This window comes from Salvelinus sp. IW2-2015, unplaced genomic scaffold, assembly GCF_002910315.2.
Source record: "Salvelinus sp. IW2-2015 unplaced genomic scaffold, ASM291031v2 Un_scaffold992, whole genome shotgun sequence".
Classification (NCBI taxonomy): Eukaryota; Metazoa; Chordata; class Actinopteri; order Salmoniformes; family Salmonidae; genus Salvelinus; species Salvelinus sp. IW2-2015.
This window is the reverse complement of record NW_019942676.1, coordinates 439,879-462,154: the sequence shown is the minus strand read 5'-3', so window position 1 is coordinate 462,154 and position 22,276 is coordinate 439,879. Positions and strand designations below refer to the sequence as shown.

At 42.7% G+C, this 22,276-nt stretch overlaps 2 protein-coding genes across 4 annotated transcripts; both read left to right on the top strand.

The window, feature by feature from the left end:
- Window positions 1-1,441: 1,441 nt before the first annotated feature.
- On the top strand, window positions 1,442-17,969 carry srebf2 (sterol regulatory element binding transcription factor 2). Of its 3 annotated transcripts, none has more exons than XM_024136676.2 (19): window positions 1,442-1,779; window positions 7,109-7,639; window positions 7,819-7,973; window positions 8,148-8,291; window positions 8,529-8,804; window positions 9,087-9,198; window positions 9,294-9,445; window positions 9,579-9,783; window positions 10,044-10,219; window positions 10,405-10,654; window positions 10,780-10,949; window positions 11,078-11,249; window positions 11,365-11,482; window positions 11,605-11,708; window positions 11,978-12,110; window positions 14,266-14,440; window positions 14,989-15,165; window positions 15,260-15,374; window positions 15,541-17,969. In XM_024136676.2, exons 1-19 carry the CDS (start codon window positions 1,680-1,682, stop codon window positions 15,759-15,761), a joined length of 3,486 nt encoding a protein of 1,161 aa, XP_023992444.1. In that variant the 5' UTR covers window positions 1,442-1,679; the 3' UTR covers window positions 15,762-17,969. The 3 variants fall into 3 exon arrangements, with proteins under 3 accessions (XP_023992444.1, XP_023992443.1, XP_023992442.1); XM_024136675.2 differs by having other exon boundaries at window positions 1,443-1,779; window positions 7,819-7,967; window positions 8,148-8,297; XM_024136674.2 differs by having other exon boundaries at window positions 1,443-1,779; window positions 8,148-8,297.
- A 953-nt stretch (window positions 17,970-18,922) lies between these two features.
- Window positions 18,923-21,248, top strand: nol12 (nucleolar protein 12). Its single transcript, XM_024136673.2, has 6 exons — window positions 18,923-19,108; window positions 19,444-19,549; window positions 19,710-19,758; window positions 19,927-20,081; window positions 20,176-20,267; window positions 20,665-21,248. The coding sequence occupies exons 1-6, from the start codon at window positions 18,996-18,998 to the stop codon at window positions 20,876-20,878; spliced, it is 729 nt and encodes a 242-aa protein (XP_023992441.1). The 5' UTR covers window positions 18,923-18,995; the 3' UTR covers window positions 20,879-21,248.
- The last annotated feature ends 1,028 nt before the right edge of the window (window positions 21,249-22,276 follow it).

Genomic DNA, 22,276 nt, shown 5'->3' with positions numbered 1-22,276 from the left:
TCRWRTKWRRYRTYWTAAWKWARWARWKRTCTMCWGRYYWGWAMRWTCRRKSKAMAWTARTYKWSWARTYTRWTWMRWMRMTTSWWSKASRWKRRYRSGTMYTTWMTMSTMRTTWMTAMMKWSRWKRWKCARRWMTWMWWTWWRTWSTMYTSKTKRWYTWSWTTTTAWTTCATTATAGAATATGGTTTTCTACTGTATTCAGTCAAATTAGTAGWTTACTGTTTTAATGAAAGACAGTTATCTATTTCTGCATGCAGATTTTCATAAATCCACCGATATAATCTACAACTTTMTAGTCGGGTCCAGTATTACAAAACATATTTTTTAGCTCTTATTCACAACTGAAATGATGTACTGTATAACACACATTCACATTATGTATTCAGTTGCAGTGTTGTGGCTTTTTGAAGGGGAAAGAATTGAAATGCATAATAAAATACAATCTGATAAAAATGTCTGTCCTTGTCATTTTTTCTTTTATACAGATTAATATTGAGTGCACAGAATAAATATGAATTAATACAAGGATGTGCGTTTTAAGGAATAGTATGTCACCCTCAGCTCAGTTGACACACCAGGGAATTAGACTTTAGGCACACACACAAAAGTGACTGTGTTTAGTAGCTGTACTGAATCTAATCAAATGTTATTTGTCACATGTGCCAAATACAACAGGTGTAGTACTTACAGTGAAATGCTTACTTACAAGCCCTTAACCAACAAAGCACTTTTAAGAAAAATACCTAAAAAAAAAAGAAATGAAAGTAACAAATAATTAAAGAGCAGCGTTAAAATAACAATAGCGAGGCTTTTTACAGAGGGTACGGGTACAGAGTAAATGTGCGCGGGCACTGGTTACTATTTAATTTATCTTTATATCACACTCAGGTTGCTGACAAACTAACAGTCATGCAACAAGTAACTTTTTTTAATGAAACAAGGCAGTATTTCTTGACTTTGTTGAAAATCTGTATAAAATGTTACTTGTGTTTACAAAATGTAACTAATGTATTTATACTTGAGGTCAGTTTCATACCGTCTAACAACTGGAATTTTTTCACACAAACATGAGAATATTAATTTGTAATTAGTGATTTTTAAAAAATTGTTATTGTATAATTCATATCCTGATGGTAGGTATCGCGTAACATCTGGGGATAGCCAGAACATTAATAATGTTGTTCAAATGGGGCGGGCTCATATATAAAGTCAGATATCATTAAATATTTATTAGAGTGAATCTCTTTGGATAGGCTCTTTTTTTAAAGAAATATTTGGGAGGAGTCAATGCAAATTTCAAGAAAGCTTCTGATCGTTGACGTACTATCAGGCCACGGTAAAGGTGACATTTCTATTGGACAATGGTGCCTGGTCTCATGACAACAACAGCCAGGATTAAGCCAATCAGGAGTCGTCCTGGTTCACAAACGCTGTTTGTAAATGACGTAAGTAGTGGAAACAAGATGGCGACGTCTAAATTCTAAATGAGTTTATCTAAATAGAAATCGGCCTCTGAGMCATTGGTGAYGTGTTACATGTCCTCTYATAGTTTAATAAACTTAGAGCTAAYATAAAGTGACCGTATGCGTTGTTAACGCTTCAAAGATCTCTGGACATCTTGGTTCTTTCCTTCAGCAACCTCRGGTTAAAGCCGGGGAGGCGAAGTTCTGAATTTCATTATGGACAGTAACGTTAGTGGGGAGTACATCTCGACCATGGAAAATATGGATCCGACTTTGTCAGAACTAGGGGACGAATTTACACTGGGAGACATCGATGGTGAGTTACTATTTATGTCATAATTGATGAGAGAATATGGAATTATTTTGTGTTTGTCCACGAGTTTGTGTCCTATTTCTGCTTTCTGACAGTYTTGTGTGTCGTCGCGGTAAGGCCGYGAGTCTGGTGATTTGTATCATGTGTCAAGCAAGCCCGCTTGTTGATAGTCAATTGGTTACAATTACATATAGGTACTGTATTTAGACTAGCTAATTATGATGCACCTCACATTAAAAGAGTATATAAATAATTATATACTTTCTGTCTGTGTCAAATATTGGCAGTAGGACAGTGTCGTCAACCATGAAACTATTGTGGATGCCATAGGATTGGAARTTGTTCACCCTTAATTTTGGGGCGTTGCATAGGATACTTAGATACACTTAGCACTCCACAGTTTTACGTTTCTAAACAATAATTTGCTTAAATGATTCTGTGTCACTGATTTAATATTGCAATCACATTTTACATCAGTGAAGATTCAAGCATATTTTAAATGGGTGGTTGGCCTACAGAACAGTGGTAATGCAACAGTTTAGTGTGTGCGTGTGAAACAACTCCTCAAATGTAACTGAGTGTGACTCAACTGTGAGCTGTGTCATTCAATTATCTGTAGGCAAAAAGTTCCTTATACTTTCCCAATGGCTTATTAGCCTAGTTTTACTTGTTTCTTATTTATCTATGTTCTTCATTACATTTTGTTCTGAGATGTTTTTTTTGTCATGCTTGTCTATCCCTCTCCTGGCTGTCATACCATTGAGGGTTTGTTCATCAATAATGGAGAAAAAAGTGACTCGCAATGTCTACTGGCCCATCATTAATACCCCTTCTGTTRTTTGACGGGAAAACATGTCTACTTCACCCTGCTCATTCATAGGCTCAGSATATTGACTCAGTATGGAGATAACATCACTGTTCCCATCTTATCAAAACAGCAGTTTTACCCTTGGCACACTGTGAAAGGATGGAGCTTTGGACACAGAATTGACCGGCGTAGGTCACCAGATTCCAATTACTGAATGCRAAGTCACCGAAATGATGTGACGCTGTCATACAATATGGGATAAATGGGACCCATTGCAGTGCAGGAACTAAGAGAACCCGGGGGAAATGTTATGTAATCCCTCTTTACTGTTAAAAAGAGAAGTATGCAAATAGTTATGACCCCTTGACTTGGGTATAACAAAATAATGGGAAAAAGAGAATGTTGTGTATGAGTCTAACTCAATTTAGTCTTAAATTATTTATGAAAAATGTACTCCTCCCCACAATAAAGATTTAGTAAGTTGAATTGGTCAGATGTTATACCTATGTAAAGGAAAACATATCGGTAAATTGGAAATGATTGGGTAGSAATTGAAACTTTTTAAAAAGGGTACCCAGATGTAGTCCAAAGCTCTTAAATAGTTTGATGGTGGGRGACTCTGTATAATCTTTTGTTTGCCTCTTTGGGTTAGAAACTAATGCAATTAGAAACTCACTTGTGTTTTAATGATACCTTTTATATGAGATCTAGGCTATTTAAGTCTTGGAACTAAGGATCCCCTCAGAAGGTCTCTGCATAGCCTTATCTATCCTGCTGTTTGTGAAATATAGTGTGTCAAGGCTTGGAAAATAATTCAATATGATGTTTGTTTCTAACATTAGAGCTGTTTTCCTAAAGAAGTTAAATCCGCTATGTGTTTTGTTTCCTTGCCACAATACTAACGAGTGATACTGGTATCGTCCTGGCCCTACTATCTAGACTTTTCTCCCCACTATTCCCAATGCAATAGCTGCTCTGGTAACATAACCTATTTTCRCTGCTCTGAGCAGCCCTAGGAAACTGTCCCCGTTTTGACAGTTTTAGTCCTTTGTGTCACAATTGTCTTGGGGCTCTGTTTTGTTTTGTACCTCTGAAAGCCAAACCCCTGTGGAGCCTGTGCGCATGTGCATGTGAGTCTGTCTTTGGTGTGGTCGATGAAGCAGACAATTCCAATGAATGATTAATATTAGACTAGCCACTTATWATTTTTTTCCCGAGCGTGAGATGGACCCTATAAGCCATTTCTTCATCAATCGACCATAGTAATGTTATTACAGTAATGTTACTCTACAGTAATGTTATTATTTATTTAATAAGCTTTTATTTATTCAGGGGAGGCCAATTTGAGGCCAGGGTCTCATTCCCAATGGTGCCCTGAAAACAAACTACTCACATGATAATTCAATTCTAGCATGCTAGTAGATACCCATGGACTTCAAGTCATTACTACCTCTAACTTCCTTCATACTGGACACAGAGACATGCAAATGGTATCCATGAGTTCATCTCACTGGGGAAGTAGGTAAAGGTCATCATTGCCAAAATCCCGAAGTATTCCTTTAACAGAAGTGAGATGTTGGAAGCTTGTGCAGAATAGCTTTGTAAACGAAAAGGAGAAATTAAGTGAATTACAGGAATTGAGGTCCAGCTGACCTTCTGATAAAGGATGCAGTGATATTAAACCTGTCACCTGTGATAAAGCAAAGCAGGCTATGGTACACTGCATCCAAGGGTTTTAGAGTAGTGGCTGCTGCGTTCTGATAAATGGTGTCACCATGATCATAAATGGGAGGACGATGCATTTATTGGCCTAGGTGTCTAGCCTTTCTTTATCYCAAGTGTGAGTTCAAGGTTGCAGCCCCTCATTGATAAAAGTGTGAATATTCTTTAACCCCGAATCTTCTAGCAACGTTATCTATACATAGGTCCCTACAGGGACACAGGTCCCTACAGGACACCAGTTTCACAGTGGAATCTATAAGACCATGCCAAAGTCCTTTGAAGCCCATGCTCTGGACATGCTTTCTGTATAAGGTGACATGTCTTTGACATTGTCATTAGAGAAGGGATTTTGGCAGTATTGCTAACAGCAGCAGTTTTAAACTGGACAAAATTATATTGTCAAATGTAAAGCTGTCATTTGAATAATGAGAAATGGAACCCTCTTCCCACTGATCACAGGCTTGTTATGCACCCCAGACAATGGTAAACCACATGAGAACATTTAGCCTACCATGCCAGTATGGTTGAGACGTTGTGGTCTTACGATAAATGGACAAGTGTTAAACACACCCTGCAGTAGAGGGCGTTCAAAACAGTTTCAACATGTAGGCTTCTCTCATTTCTTGCAAGACCGGTTTGAAACTACTCGTTTTCTTTAGCATGTTCAACTGCTCTTATCAGTACAACTGTCCACAATCAAGACCTACTCCACCAGTAGCTGAAGTAATGTTCTTACCAGGGTGCTCTTTTACCTCGTTCTCGTGGTCTCTCAGGGCATCTGTACTAGATTACCATGGCATTTTTCAGGGCTAGTCGTTGGAATCAAATCAAAGGTATTTATATAGCCCTTCTTACATCAGCTGATATCTCAGTGCTGTACAGAAACCCAGCCTAAAACCCCAAATAGCAAGCAATGCAGGTGTAGAAGCACGGTGGCTAGGAAAAACTCCCTAGAAAGGCCAAAACCTAGGAAGAAACCTAGAGAGGAACCAGGCTATGAGGGGTGGCCAGTCCTCTTCTGGCTGTGCCGGGTGGAGACTATAACAGAACATGGCCAAGATGTTCAAATGTTCATAAATGACCAGCATGGTCAAATAATAATAATCACAGTAGTTGTCGAGGGTGCAGCAAGTCAGCACCTCAGGAGTAAATGTCAGTTGGCTTTTCATAGCCGATCATTAAGAGTATCTCTACCGCTTCTGCCAGGGAAGGCTTTCCTATAAGCATTAGCTGGCGCTCTCTTCCTTGACTCGATGCCGGAACAGTAGCAGTGTATCAAACCAAGGCCGCTACTCCATAAACCTCTTAATTCCTTCAGTGACCTTGCCCTGGCAGTAAATGGCATTGTCACTGTTGTAAATCTCTACTGGAGGTCACTGTGGTTTCTCCTCTTTCTGTGATCTCTTCACTCAAGGCCAATTTCTAATGCAGGTTAATAATCTGCAGTGCCGTCAGAAAGTATTCACACCCCTTGACTTTTTCCACAGTTTGTTTTATTACAGCCTGAATTGAAAATTGATTAAATTTAGATTTTGTGTCACTGGCCTGCACACAATACCCCGTAATGTCAAAGCGGAAATATATATATATATWTTTTTTTTWKRTWAYAKAWWWKAWSWTMWWWTMTRTTAAGTCAATAAGTATTCAACCCTTTGTTATGGTAAGCCTAAATAAGTTCAGAAGTAAAAAATGTGCTTAACAAATCACAGAAGTTTAAATGACTCTATGCAATAATAGTGTTTAACATGATTTTTGAATGACTACCTCATCTCTGTACACCACAAATACAATTATCTGTAAGGTCCCTCAGTCGAGCAGTGAATTTTAAACACAGATTCAACCACAGACCAATGCCTCTTCCAATGCCTCACTCACAAAAGAGGACAAAACTGAAAAAATGTCAGATGAAACTCCAGTTCCTCACAATAAAATGACAGTTCTTAATAAAGATTGTTTAAAAAACTCTATACGACATTAAAACGAATCATTTTGGGCAGGCATAGGAACTCCAGGTCCAGCACCTTAAGGCAGGCCTTTGAAGGCGTTAGAAAAGTCCCTAGTTGTGGATCTCCCCTTGTGACAGGTTGTACGGCCCAGTACATCACTGGGGCCAAGCTTCCTGAAATCCAGGACCTAAATACTAGGCGGTGTCAGAGGAAGTACCAAAAAATTGTCAGAGACTCCAGTCACCCAAGTCATAGACTGTTCTCTCTGCTACCGCACAGCAAGTGGTACCGGAGCGTCAAGTCTAGGACCAAAAGGCTCCTTAACAGCTTCTACCCCCAAGCCATAAGACCGCTGAACAACTAATCAAATGACCACCAGATTATTTACATTGACCCCTCCCCCTATTTACAATGCTGCTACTCACTGTTTATTATCTATGCATAGTCACTTTACAAATTACCTCTACTAATCTGTACCCCTTTAKATTAACTCGGMACCCCCTGTATATCACCTCTTTATTGTTATGTACATTTCTTGTGTTACTTTTTGATTTGATTTACTTTAGTTTATTTAGTAAAAAGTTTATTAACTCTGTATTTCTTGAACTGCGTTGTTGGTTAAGTTGTATTTGGCACAAATAAGATTTGATTTGACTGCAACAATAAAGCCCTACCTCATTAGAGGGCCATATTAACCAATGGATTATGTCTAATAACCAAATTTATGCTAACTATGTAAAGTCAAATTTGTTGTCTAGTCAATCAATTGCCATTCCACKTGATTTTATGTCTAAGTATAAAGTGCATTTTAGCTCACCCACAACCATGAACCCCTTGAATTATTCTCTCTCCTTAGAGATGCTCCAGTTTGTCAGCAACCAGGTGGGGGACTTCCCCGACCTCTTTGAGGACCAGATGGCCTCTGCGGGCTCCCTACAGAATGGTGCTGGGGCCACCCCACGCCCACCCACTCAAGCCCCACAGACACCCCAGACCACTACCACAGTTTACCAGKACAGCAARGTGACCCTCARCCCCACCCAAACACTGGCCCCCCAYTCCCTGCCCCTCACCCCACCACAGACCCCAGTCCAGACGTTCTCTTCGGGGCAGCATCAGATCCGCGCCCCTCCCCTGCTCCAGCCCCGGCCCCAGATGCAGGCCATCCAGCCCCAGCCCCAGCAGCAACCCACCATCCAGGTCCACAGCCAGAGCATCCCCATGCAGACGCATAGCTTCCCTGTGCACACCCTGGTCCAGACCCACAACCAGGCTCTGCCCATTCAGACCCAGGCCCAGACGGTGATGATCACATCCAGCGGCGGCCAGTCCCGCTTTATCCAGAACCCTGTCATCTGCCACCAGAGTCCCACTACAAGCTTCCAAGGTTAGAGCAACTTTTTTTTTACTGAAAAGATTAGGTCACTGGGAAATGGTGGTTATTCATTAGAAATGCACTTAAAGATGTTTATCATGTGAAGATATTCAGAGCCCTACGTGTTTTTCTATATGACTGGTGCTCTTTGACAATGTATCCTTACTGCATACCTCTCTTTTTRCCCACAGTCCTCCAACCGCAGATGCAGAGCATAATGACATCACCACAGGTTCAACCCATGACCATCCAGCACCAGAGACTACTGCAGACGGGCCAGACCATCCAGACTCTCTCCACCGCGCCTACAGTCCACACCATGCAACAGCAGGTTCAACAGGTACCCGTGAGTATCAAGCTTCATACTTTACAATGTTTGAGTCCCTAATCAAAACTAGTTGCATCCAATCTTTATAAAGTCTCTCTAAATATGTGCAGATCCTAGCATGTTGTAACCATAGACCTTGTGTTGTGTATGGCATCACTGGTTGTAACTGATCCAGTGTCCCTGGTCTCTCAGCTTCTGGTCCACCAGCCTCAGATTCTGAAGACAGAGAATCTGGTTCTGACCACCCTGAAACCTGATGGGACACAGGTTCTGTCCACCATGCAGAACCCTGGGATCACCACCTTGACCCATCCTATCCAGACACAGACTCTACAGGTACCGGTAGGTCTCTATACTATCTGTCTGCTTCGCTCTCTCCCTTTCTWTTCTCTCTGRTCAGGGTCTAATGMGGACGGTCACAAAGACKCAGATTAAWCCTGAACTTGGACTGAAAAGTACTTCAAATAGAGATGAGAAAATAATTCCATTTAACATGCTTCTCTGCTCAGTCCCCCTTAGTATCTTAGCTGTTTCATATGTCACCACTGACTTTTACCTTAACTCTTCCCTCAGACTCTGATGGGCAGTAACATCCTGACCACTGTGCCTGTCATGATGGGGGGTGGAGACAAGCTGCCCATCAAACAGCTGTCGTCAGGCACCTCCCACTGTGTAGGTGGGAACAGGCAGGTGATGGACCATGGGATGGGGATGGTGATGGGTCCAGGGGGGGTGATGAAGGAGGGGGAGAGGAGAACCACCCACAACATCATTGAGAAGAGGTACCGCTCCTCCATCAATGACAAGATCCTGGAGCTGAGAGACCTGGTCATGGGCGGCGACACCAAGGTCAGGAAAACCAAGTCATACAATAATCCAATATTGATTATCTTTGACCTTACAGGAACAGTGGGTTTAGTTTTATTTTGTGGTCCAAGTCCGATAGAAACTTAGAGGAGCATGCTGGAACAATTTGAATGTTTCACAGGTGTCAAACTTAATTAGGCTATATGCTAAACCACAGACTCTTGGTATTTCCTAGAGTACATGGAAGTCAGAGGAATGGAGTTGTACGTATAGGGCACTCTCACCAAATGTACACTGACACATTGCTAATGTGTTTGTACGCAGATGCACAAGTCAGGAGTGCTGAGGAAAGCCATCGACTACATCAAATACCTGCAGCAGGTCAACCACAAACTACGGCAGGAGAACCTGGCCCTCAAGATGAACAGCAAGAACAGTAAGTCCCCCATTTATTACTAGTTAATCCATCACAACTTCAGTTCATGAACGGGCCGTAACACATTGGGCTCTCTCCCACTTCCTCTCTGTCAGAGTCAGTGGTGCTGTCTGACGATGTGGAGATGAAACCAGAGATGCTGATGATGTCACCTCCAGCCTCGGAGTCTGGTTCAGGATCTCCTCGTGAGTTCTCTCCATACTGCATCGACTCCGAGCCTGGCAGTCCCTTACTGGACCATGAGCAGGTACTGTGATGATGATAGTCAAGAAACTGTGATGTTTTTGTTGTTGTGTGGAAATTGTTTGAATTGAATGTTGCAAAGGTTGAACACTTACATAGTAGTTGAACTATTCTCTCTCTCTCTCTCCTTCTCTCAGGTGAAGAGTGAGCCTGGCTCACCATCTTCCGTGGGAGTGATGGATCGCTCTCGTCTCCTCCTCTGCGCCCTCACCTTCTTCTGCCTCTCCCTCAACCCCCTGCCCTCTCTCCTGGGATCTGAGGCCCAGGGCAGCTCTGGCTTGACCTCTGCACACGGAGCCTCCAGGACGCTGTTCTCATTACCCAGCCAGACCCAGAACTTTGGTCAGCCCCTTAGTTTACCCTTACACTGACCATACAAGTCCTTTTGCATGTATATATTCATGATAGGCTATTATAGTCAGTCATTATTTTTCTTAACAGTAGTAGTTCCCAGTAAGAATTCCCGTTTGGGAGTTGTTTTGAGGATGTATTGGAGTATATGTATCTTATACCAATTTGTAAGTCGCTCTGGATAAGAGCGTCTGCTAAATGACTTAAATGTAAATGTAAATGTTATACTGACTCCTCCCTCTTTCCCACAGCGACCTGGCTTTGGTGCCTGTTGCCATGGTTGACGGTGTGGATGTTGAGCGGTGTTGGGGCAGTGTGGGGCTGTGTTAGGGTCCTCTACCTCTGGGAGCCTGTCACCCCCCTCCACTCGCCCAAATCTGTCTCTTTCTGGAGGCAACGTAAACAAGCAGACCTACATCTCAACAGAGTGAGTTCACATCCCTTTATGTCTGAAGGATTTCCCCCTACCTTATTGTTTTTCTCTGTACTTGTGTATGAGTATCTCTTAAACTGGTGCCCTGATTGGGTAAAACCATCTCTCTGTCTATAGGTACATGAATGCCAAGTTCCATAAGTATTTTTATAGATTTTCCCACCTCTCCACTCCTACAGGGTGACTATACAGCAGCCATGGCCAGTTTGAAAACCTGCCTGTCAGTCTTGACCAGAGCGCTGCCCACCACCAGTTGGGACCTCCTCTTCTCCCTCTCCTGGAACCTAATTCGCTACTGTCTGCATCACCCCACCCCTCTGGGCTGGCTGGTTCGCCAGGTTGGTGGGAAGCACAAGGGGGAGGAGTCCAAGACCAGCTCCCGGGATGCAGCTCTGGTCTACCATAGGCTGAGCCAGCTGCAGCTCACAGGTGACAACACTGAATATTCTAGAACATTGAGCCTAGGTCAGTATCATTAGTCATTGTAAACACGATAACATAACACAGTAGTACCCCATCCTCTGTCTGGAACTTCACTCTCTCTCTCTGTGTAGGGAAGCTTCCCCAGCGCAGTGGCCTGTGGGCTCTGTCTCTGTCTATGAGTGCTGTCAACCTCAGTGAGAGCGCCCAAAGCAAGATGGCCCCTGCCCAGCAGGCCCAGATCTATGTCACCGCGGCAACAGCTTTGCGCACTGTCCTGGGCCACCACCTCTCCTGCCTGCCTGTGAGTGTCTCAGGGCATCCCTCCATCCTCCATTACTAATCCTCCACATCCCTCCATTACTGCTATGGTAATGATATCTCTGATACTATCCACACACTGTCATCTTTCCCTACATGTCTGTAACCCAGGGTTACCTGTTGAGCTGTGCTGAGGGTGTGGCCAGCCAATCAGACTCCAAGCCCATCCCTGACTGTCTGCACTGGCTCTTCACCCCATTGGGCAGGCAGTTCTTCCTCAGCTGTGATTGGTCTGTGAAGTCTGAGAGCAGAGAGGGCGTGTACACTTCCCAGAGAGACCCAGGTATGAACAATAAAGTTGACGGAAGAGCTCATAGTGTATACAGAAATGCCCTCATGCAACAATTAGGCCTTTTAATTATCTTTCTTTCCCTCCTTCTTTCTCTCTCTTCCTTTAGCTGACCCCATCGCTCAGCTGCATCGTTGTTTTTGTGAGAAGCTGCTGGAGAGAGCTGTGCACTCCCTCATCCAGCCCCACACTGACACGGAGGKAGACAAGCCCAAGAACGACTCTGGGTAAGGCCAGGGTCCTCACAGTGGCCAGTCACTCTCCTGTTTACTTATGCAAATAGTTTACTTTACTTTGTTTTATTTTCTCTCTCTCTCTCTCTCTCTCTCTCTCTCTCTCTCTCTCTCAGGGAGTTCTCCAGTGCCTTGGAGTTTCTCCAGCTATTAAACAGCTGCACAGAGGAGTCCTCCTCTCCTCCCTTCKCAGCCCCACCTAATCACACCACCATGCCAGGTACTGGAATGCACACGTTGGTGTGAACCACACCATGCTCTGTGTGGGACAGATTTCTTTACAGATTTCTCCCATCTTTCTTTCCTACGAGATGATCTGATGCTGTGAATGTGTATAGATTTTTTTCTTATATGTATCTTGAACACTAAAGATAAACTCTTTATGATTAACATAATTGACCTTTTCAATATAACGTGAACATTTGTTGCTAGACCTCTTGATGCCACAGTTGAAGTCTAATGTTGTCATGTAATCTCTTCTCTGCTTAGTGGCAGACCCAGTGAGTCGCTGGTGGGCATTGGTCCTAAAGGCTGCTGCCCATTGGCTGCAAGGAGATGATGTCGCTGTGAGGTCACTGCTGGCAGAGGCAGAGCGCATGCCCAGAGCTCTCCATACCCTCGAGTCAGTATACTTTGTGTGTGTGTGTGTGTTTTATTAGTTGTATGTACGAGATACACCTGGTATACAGCCGTGGCCAAAAGTTGAGAATGACACAAATCTTAATTTTCACAAAGTCTGCTGCCTCAGTTTGTATGATGGCAATTTGCATATACTCCAGAATGTTATAAAGAGTGATCAGATGAATTGCAATTCTTTGCAAAGTCCCTCTTTGCCATGCAAATGAACTGAATCCCCCAAAAACATTTCCACTGCATTTCAGCCCTGCTACAAAAGGACCAGCTGATATCATGTCAGTGATTCTCTCGTTAACACAGGTGTGAGTGTTGACGAGGACAAGGCTGGAGATCACTCTGTCATGCTGATTGAGTTTGAATAACAGACTGGAAGCTTCAAAAGGAGGGTGGTGCTTGGAATCATTGTTCTTCCTCTGTCAACCATGGTTACCTGCAAGGAAACATGTGCCGTCGTCATTGCTTTGCACAAAAAGGGCTTCACAGGCAAGGATATTGCTGCCAGTAAGATTGCACCTAAATCAACCATTTGTCGAATAATCAAGAACTTCAAGGAGAGCGGTTCAATTGTTGTGAAGAAGGCTTCAGYGCGCCCAAGAAAGTCCAGCAAGRGCCAGGACCGTCTCCWAAAGTTGATTCKGCTGCGGGATCGGGGCACCACCAGTACAGAGCTTGCTCAGGAATGGCAGCAGGCAGGTGTGAGTGCATCTGCACGCACAGTGAGGCGAAGACTTTTGGAGGATGGCCTGGTGTCAAGAAGGGCAGCAAAGAAGCCACTTCTCCAGGAAAAACATCAGGGACAGACTGATATTCTGCAAAAGGTACAGGGATTGGACTGCTGAGGACTGGGGTAAAATAATTTTCTCTGATGAATCCCGTTTCCGATTATTTGAGGCATCTGGAAAAAAGCTTGTCCGGAGAAGACAAGGTGAGCGCTACCATCAGTCCGGTGTCATGCCAACAGTAAAGCATCCTGAGACCATTCATGTGTGGGGTTGCTTCTCAGCCAAGGGAGTGGGCTCACTCACAATTTTGCCTAAGAACACAGCCATGAATAAAGAATGGTACCAACACATCCTCCGAGGGCAACTTCTCCCAACCATCCAGGAACAGTTTGGTGACGAACAATGTCTTTTCCAGCATGATGGAGCACCTTGCCATAAGGAAAAAGTGATAACTAAGTGTCTCGGGGAACAAAACATCGATATTTTGGGTCCATGGCCAGGAAACTCCCCAGACCTTAATCKCATTGAGAACTWGTGGTCAATCCTCAAGAGTTGGCTAGACAAACAAAACCCCACAAATTCTGACAAACTCCAAGCATTGATTATGCAAGAATGGGCTGCCATCAGTCAGGATGTGGCCCAGAAGTTAATTGACAGCATGCCAGGACGGATTGCAGAGGTCTTGGAAAAAGAAGGGTCAACACTGCAAATATTGACTCTGCATCAACTTCATGTAATMGTCAATAAAAGCCTTTGACACTTATGAAATGCTTGTAATTATACTTCAGTATTCCAATGTAACATCTGACAAAAATATCTAAAGATAGTGAAGCTGCAAACTTTGTGGAAATTAATATTTGTGTCATTCTCAAAACTTTTGGCCAGGACTGTACACTGTCCAAAGAAATTGTTACTTGCAGGTTCCTTCTGGACAATAGAACAACAACAATAAGAAATAATAAAAMATAAGAATAGGAATATAAAGTAAATGGCTCAGTAGAATAGAATAAACATTTTAGCATAAGTATAATACAGGAAGGTKAAATMTAGTGACCAATATTTATACATGTTTCGGGGAAGAGAGGATTAGGGGGCAAGTGTTTAAATTGTGCAGTATTTAGTAATCTTAATAAGAGTCTGGTAACATCAGTTGTGTGCTAAGGTGTGGAGTATAAGGGCAGGTGGTCTCTGAGCCTGTTGGTATCAGACCTCATGCTCTGATACCGTCTGCCTGACAGTAAGGGAGTGAACAGCTCGTGGCTGGAGTATGTGGGGTCCTTGATGATGTTGTGGGCCTTCTTCATGCACCGTTTTCAGTAGATGTTTTGGAAGTGTGGGAGCATGGTCCCAGTGATGTGTATGTAAATMACATTAGAAGCATTGCCATAATCCTATGTTGTTTTCCCTGTCGTCCTGCAGTCATCCGTTGCCCAAGGCTGTGCTGCTGCTGTGTAAGGCGGTGCAGATGAGCCTGTCTCCTCTGAAGGGAGAGGGGGCGGTGGCCAGTCTGTCTCACTGCGAAAGGGCCAGCAGCTACCTGCGCACCAGCATCTCTGTTCCCCTGTCCGCCCAGCCTGGCAACTGGCTCAACAAGGTACTCTCCCAAAATGCGGGTGTTTAGGATGCAAGTGAATATATGCACTCTCTGTGATTTCTAGTTGAACCAACTCTAACCTTTGTGTATATACATGTACATGCAGTACAGGTTGTAATGGAGTTTGGTTGATTGACAGTGTTCATTGGTCATATTACACACACACACACCATGAACAAACATATACTGCACACGGTGACCGTTGCATGGGTGCTCATTTGACTCACAAAAGCACAGGTACAAGCTGACTAGCTAGGTATAGTAGAAGTGTGTGGGTGGTAGGGGGTGGCTGTGGTGCATTGTAGTTGCATTGCATGATCCTGCAGCCCATTGCAATGTGTCTGCAGTGCAGTACAGAGGCCTCCCAAATCTGCAGGCACCTGCAACACACCATATCCAGGTCGAGACACTGCTTACGGTGCATGTACTGTCCCATATGCCTCTATTAGTTTCCATAACTCATTGTGTAGTCATTTATTACGTAGTTCAACAGTTAGAAAAAAAAATAATAATTATGTCTGCCTTACTGTTGTCTTTCCTATAACAAGGGGGTGGAGCTCCTGGTCTGTGACCTCTTGCTGACCCTCAGGACCAGCCTATGGCAAAGAGGAAGCAGCAGCAATGGGGAGCCAGGCCCCGCCCCTAGCTCCCAATTGGCTGGATTCCAGCGGGACCTGAGTTCGTTGCGAAGGCTGGGCCAATGCTACAGACAGGCACAACACAAGGTAACTAGGGCTTCAGACCTGCTGGATTATTCATGCATTATTCATGGCTATCTGTGGTGTAATAATGTGTGTTCCCTCTCTTGTCCACTCCCAGGTGTTCCTGCATGAGACCACAGTGAGGCTGATGGCTGGTGCCAGTCCCACCCGCACACACCAGCTACTGGAGCACAGCCTCCGACGCAGGACCAACAATCCTGGATACACCACGGGTAAGGACACCCACACTTCAATTATTATCATGAATGATACCATTTGAAGTTGATATCAAATGTGTTTTTGATGTCAAATTAACACATTTAGTGCTTTCCACCCAACTGTACTGACCTTCTCTCTTTACTTTTTCCTCCTCCCCTCTTCTCCTCCTCCGCCCTGCAGCAGAGGGTGACTGTGTTCTGGGTGAGCGTGAAAGGGCTCATGCCATCCTGCTGGCGTGCCGCCACCTACCCTTACCCCTGCTGACCCCACCAGGGCACCGCGCCCGCCTGCTGGCCGAGGCCAAGCGCACGCTTGAGCGTGTGGGCGACCGCCGCTCCCTACAGGACTGTCAGCAGATCCTGCTCCGCCTCAGCGGGGGCACCACCATCGCGGCCTCCTGATAATTCCCCCTCAGACAGATCTCAGATCAGTTAGACCCACACACATTAACGCTGACTTGTGATCTACTCACTCAGAGTACTGATCAGTGGTCAGTGATGAGTTATTCTCCACCACATATTAGAAATTAGCCCACTCATACAGATCCCAGAACAGTCACCTAGCCCTATAGACATAGCACTGATAAATTACTAGTCAGCRATTTCCACACAGCATCTAATAGTCAACTACGCCAACAGTCTAATCTCATGGACATATCACTGTACAGGAGAGATTCCAAAAGGGACCTTGAATCTTCACACTGAACATTGACTACTGTTAACATTCTGGCAGTCTCATATTTACTGTCACACACGCCTAACACACCCCCATATCCTCACAGAAGGAGATTGTATATAATGCAGCCCATACACTGGACCACTGCACACTGGTTTCTCACATGCTCACTGGTATAATGCTAACACTGTAATGTTGCTAACACTGCTTAGCGTAGAGAGAATCTGCTTATAGGCCCCAAAGGGAAAAAGGGCCAAAATGGCTGCCATTGGGTCTCATCCACATACAATTCAGTCTCTCTCTTTGCTTGGCTAATTAGCCAACAGCTATTTTGAGTTGTGCCCCGCGATGAATGGACCTTCATCCACAAAGAGGTTGTGCTCGTCATGTCAAAAGCTTTTTTACAGAGCTGTATTGTCACAGGTAGATGACGGGCTGCACATGCACTGGCATTCCACAAGTTCTAGATGCTAAATGCTAAAATGTCATGTACGTCCAAGCTTCACAATGATGCATTTAAAATGTATGTATTTTTGACAGCCCAATACAATAGTTCAARGCAAGGAGACCGACTGTGGCTTCAGTGCATTCTAGCTTTGATAGTCACCCTCTAGCCACTACTGTACAATTCAAAATAACTTGCTTCTCACAGTACAGTGCAGAGTAGTATCTATTTATATCTACCTCATTGACTGTACATTGCCAGTGTACTCGAGCGCAATATACTGTAGTACCACACCAGTTGGCATGTTGACAGTAGTCGTGCAGTACACAGAGCAGCTTTATTTAGACTCAGCAGTGCAGTGCAATATTAATGGMCCAGCACTGTAAAAGTGCCATTCATTTTTCAACAAGAAAAAAGGTTCATGGATTGGAGCATCACCCTAAATGGGAAATCAAAGCCCAATTTTTTTAAATATATATATATATATATACACACACACACACACACAGTCAGTCGCATACACAGTATCACATTTGTGATTGTACATTCTGTAGCCATGTAGAGACAGCTGTCTTGAATAGAATGAAGCAGGATGTTCTTACGTATGCGAGAGGGGAAACGAATGGGTAGAAAGAAGGTACCATCAACTCTGTAGGAAGGTTAAATGGTTTGTGTATTGGCCACCAGCCTGGGGCCGGAGTGAGTTGACTATGTTATTGACCAAACAGTTCGGTCACTGTCACTAGTAAGGTTGATTCTGACCAATCTGATTGGGAAGCTCTCGAGCATAATGGCCTTGATGTAGTTAACAATTATTTTGTTATGTTTTCAGTGTCAGAGCTATCATTGTGGAATCTGTCCAATTGCTTTTAACTGTATTGTCTGTTGGCTAGACTTTGTCACTTTCGTCATTCTCATCTTTGTGTTCTGATTTTCTTATTTAATGGCTGTAATATTATACCTGCTCAGTTTTTTTTTAGAGCAATCTTGTTTCCTTTATTGTTTTATATTGTCAAGGCAACCTAGGGATATAAACTGTTGGAGTGACTTTTTTTTTTAAATAATATTTTATGCAGGAAGTTCTGTTGTCCATCAAGTCATTAGTATGGGAGTTTTATAGGGCATCATTATTTGGCACATTGTAGTGTTTTTGACATGAACTCCAATGCACAGAAATGTGTTAATACACTTTACCCTAATATGAGAAAGACCTACTGTATGTCTTCCAGTTCAAACCAGCTGTATACACCACAAGATGTCAATTTATCCAACCATGTCCCTTGTATCTGCACCGTTATTTCAGATTGAATTCATCAGACTGGTTAGTGTGGTCTAGTAAGTGCTGCACAACCAACCATTTGCAGTGAATGGACTTACTACGATTTCTGATGTTACAAAATATCTCATCTAATGTTTTCCCCTCTATGTATTGTTTTCTGGATTTCTATGTACTATTTAGTTTTTTAATAAAAGATGGCCATGGATAGCATGTGTGTGTTCGTGTCTTATTTTAAATCGCTATAAATGCCAAGCAGTAGGGATGCTACAGTAAAGATTATGTTGGCAAAACAAGATGTTTTTAGACAGAACACTGTTAAAGCAATGTTAGTGTTCTGCATTACGCTCATCTTGATCCTTATTAGGTGTTTCACTGGAACTAGCGACTGGGCTGGTCAACAAAACTACACTGGTACTGGGGAAGAAGACCACCCACACTTTACTGGTCTCTTCCTGCTTTCTTAGCTAGTTGCTGGTTCTTTCTCTCTGCCCCTCAGCTCCCTCTTCCTCAGTCCCTGGCCTTTATTATTGAGCTCATGATGTATGTGCCCTCCTTTTCTGTCTCCATCTCCCCTTGCTGAAATCTTTTCTTTGACTTGGGCTGAATATTGGTGTCTTACAGCGAGTGGCTGTAAGACACCAATATTCAGCCCAAGTCAAAGAAAAGTAGAAATAACTATTGTGTCTCCAGACTTGCTCTCTGTATTAATCTGTAGGAATGTACCAGCAGACTGTGGTTCCCAGTATTTGACTACCTGGTTTCATGTTCAGAGTGGAATGTGGTCTCTGTTTGAAAGTTGCACAGCTACATACATTATCAAATTTGGGTTGGTCACACTGCTCTGGGGTAGGCAGTGTCCACCAAACAGATTATTCCACCCTCGTAGGCTTTGGTTTCAACAGTGCTACATTTTTGATACGGCCAATTGCTTTATGTATTTTCAACAAATTGTCCTTAAATATGTTGGCAATATTAAAGTTGTACATTTATCAATGTTTAATGTAGGCATGGCAATGTTATTTTACTTTCATCAGAATTCTGAATAACTAACATTTAATTTCAATGCGCTTTTTTCAATTACTCTTCTAGAACTGGGCATTGGAGAGAATGGCCACAATTTCAAAGAACCAAAGTGCTTGGGAGGTTGTCCCAGTCGGACCACATTGTATGATGCACACAAAGCAGGGACTTTTGAAGCAAAACGTCAGCTGAAAAACAAGCTCACGTGTTCTCAAAATGAAAAACATGAAGAACTGGAACAAAAAGGAAAAGGGGAAGCATGAMAAATTTAAACCTGGATCTAAGAAAAGAGAGAAATGTGTGGTCATGTTCAACGATAACGAGCGACAGTGAGTTTGGCACATAAACAGCACAGGAGTCCCTCAACGCATAGCAAGCTAACGTTAGCTAACTATAGAGCATCTCTGGCTAAACTAGCTAGATTGCTAGGTAGGTCTCATTTACATGGTCAGCTTGTTTGATATGCCWTCATRGTTGATKGAGAATCATAAGCCACATCATCCTGCCTCTCTGTCTTTGAGAAATGTGTTTAGTYGACCTCTAATTMGTTTGCCAAGTTCCCATTAATCCTATCAGTAGTTAAGTATTGSTGAATGCAAGAAAGTGACCACAAGTGACTTGTCATGAATGTACTCATCTATTTGACMTATCGTATCTCCTGCAGGGAGTATCTGACAGGATTCCACAAGAGAAAGGTGGAGAGGAGGAAAGCAGCAGTGGTSGAAATCCAGACCAAGATAAAGGAGGAGCAGAAGAGAGTCAAAGAAGAGGTAAACACCGGGCTAAGAGAAAGCACAAGATTTAAACCCAAGTGTTAATTAAATAGACATGGTGTGTAAAACTTGTCCCTTAAAGTAGAGTTTTTGATGAGGGGAATACTAACAATGTGGACAGAAGGGGGCACAAATCATATATACTCTTTAATTCCAGAGACACAAGGAGTATTTGAAGTTGCTGCAGGAAAGAAAAGAGGCTCTCGGTGAGTTTGAGCGAAATAATTATATATGTCAGCTAGGCTTGACAGAATATTGTTGGCTATCTTCACTTGCCCTTATCTGTGTTTTCAGGTTTAACCAGAAGTTAACATGTAGTGGGAATCCATTTAATCTGCTTACTTACTCTTATTGTTATGGTTAACTCTCCACAGATGAGGATGATGATGAAGAAGATGAATTGGAGGATGTGATAACGGGCACAACCGAGTCTGTACAGTACGATCACCCCAACCATACTGTTACRGTAACAACCATCAGTGACCTTGACCTCACAGGGGCCAGCCTCTTTGCGCCAGCAACCAATCAGGTAAAGCATTTGTTGCTGATTTCCACGTCCCGTGTTCTTATGTTTTGAAATTGTTTCTCTGAAAGGTATTCAAACTGTACATTTTCTTTTGAAGATTACTGAGGATGGTGAGGAGGAGGAGGTGGAGGAGCTGGAGAAAATGAGCGCTATGCCAAAGAAATCTGGGAATCCCATCCTCAATAAAAAGTATGCTGTGTTTATCCTCACTCACATTTAATGAAAAACACTTGTACTCTTTCCTTGTCAATAATATTTAAAATATTTGAATGCACAATTTGTGGCTTCGTATCCTAAAAAATTTAAATGTGTAATTTGACATGTCTATCAATAACATTTATGTGTTATTGATAATGGTCATAATCACTGGAGGATTTAAAAAAGTGGGTAATTATTTATGTAAATTGCATTATTCCTCAACAACTGTGCTATATACCCTGCTAATGAATAGTAATGAGCCCCAATTCCTGTTCTATTCTCATTCTGTATTCAGTTCTGACAGCTAATTTAGTCTAATATGATGCCTATATAACAATATGAGCACTGTGGTGGCAAGTTATTCTCACACGTTATTATCTCTCTGCAGAATCTGCTCACTGAACGCCTCGCTCCACGCTCACCAAACGCAGCGGAAGGGAAGCAGGAAAGGGAAGCAGGAAGGCAAAGGACGAGGCCGGCCAACAGACAAGAAGCCAGGTGCCACAGACAAGAAGGGCAGACTTGAAAAGAACAGAGTTGGGAGGACCAGCAAAAAGCAAAGACGCAGACTGACTGGGAAGAGGGTACATCACAAGGACTGAGAGTTATGAAAAAATAGATTTGCAGTGTAAGGGTCTGTCTGGCCTCTTTGTTTGATCAAGATCCTAAGCAGCCATGATGGACATTTAGAGTTTCTATGGTACCAGTTMGGAAAGTCTACGGAGCAAACAAAATCACCAATACACAAACTGCACATAWTCATTCTCATTGAAAGCCAATGTCTGCTCGATCCAGAGCGCCGTTTCAAACACTGTTTTGTTTTAACCAATTGGACACGACCTGTCTGTTGTTTCCTTTGTTAAGCTCTCTCCTTTCTACATGTTTGTTTATATGCTAACTGCTTTGGTATGTTGTATTTCATACAATGTGTATATGCTCAAAGTTTGATTAAAAGAAAAGAATATATACGAATCACTTGCTTTATTATTATATCCTTGTATAAACCAATAGTCTGTGAATCCCTCTAGTTCTATAGCCTATTGTTTGATAGGAAACCTGACTCCTCAGTCAACATCCTTTTCAGAGCATCAGAGAAGAGATCTTTACGTGTGTATTTCTAGACATTATAGTACCCCATGCCCTCATTTGTTTAGATTTCAAGAAATGTTGTATAGTCAAGGATCTTAGTGTATGCTAATCTCATACCTTAGCAGTGTTTATTTATTTACACTAACCTGAGCTAACGCGTGCCATCTGTCACAAGCAGTTCATTTTGCTTTCTAAAGCTCATGATATCTAATACAACCTTCAATAGAGTAACTGTCATGCAARTGACTCCATATTGGTTCTAGGTCTGGCAGACTGATATGTTCTCTGTAATGTTAAGCAGAGCCAACATGGCAGTCAGAAGTGCATCAGTTTCATCCATTGTCGGAACAGCCAATCYGATCCATGTAAGAGTAAGAGCCTCGGGGGGATTGTGAGCAGGGGAAGAGGCATGTGCCGGGGGTCTGATGGACAGTATAGTATCTTTCTCTAAATGGCATATTTAGAGTTTAACTCAGTTTAACTGACGGCTGAGGAGTCTTCTGTCAGGTATTGTTGAAAACCTCTTACTCTCAAATTCAGAAGAGAATAATTCAATGGAAAATAATACACATTAAGAAATCTAGCAATGATTTATTCAATACTTTGACTTGTATTTAGATTTTCATTGCTGAAATGTTTTTATATGGGATGTTACCAAGTGCTCTCAGTGACGTTTAGTAATGATATTAATGATATGCTGGAAAGAGTTCTATCATCTTCCTTTCTGTATTGTGTTTCACTATATCCTCTTGTGTGATTAGTTTTCACTTAGCTTAACTGTTCCGTTTTATCGCACTAACCATGAAATAATTACCCTTGTGGATCAAATATGCTACAGCATTGCTTCCAGCTCTACTACACGGTCCTACTACAGCTACGCTGCAATAATATCCCATCAATGTCTTACACTG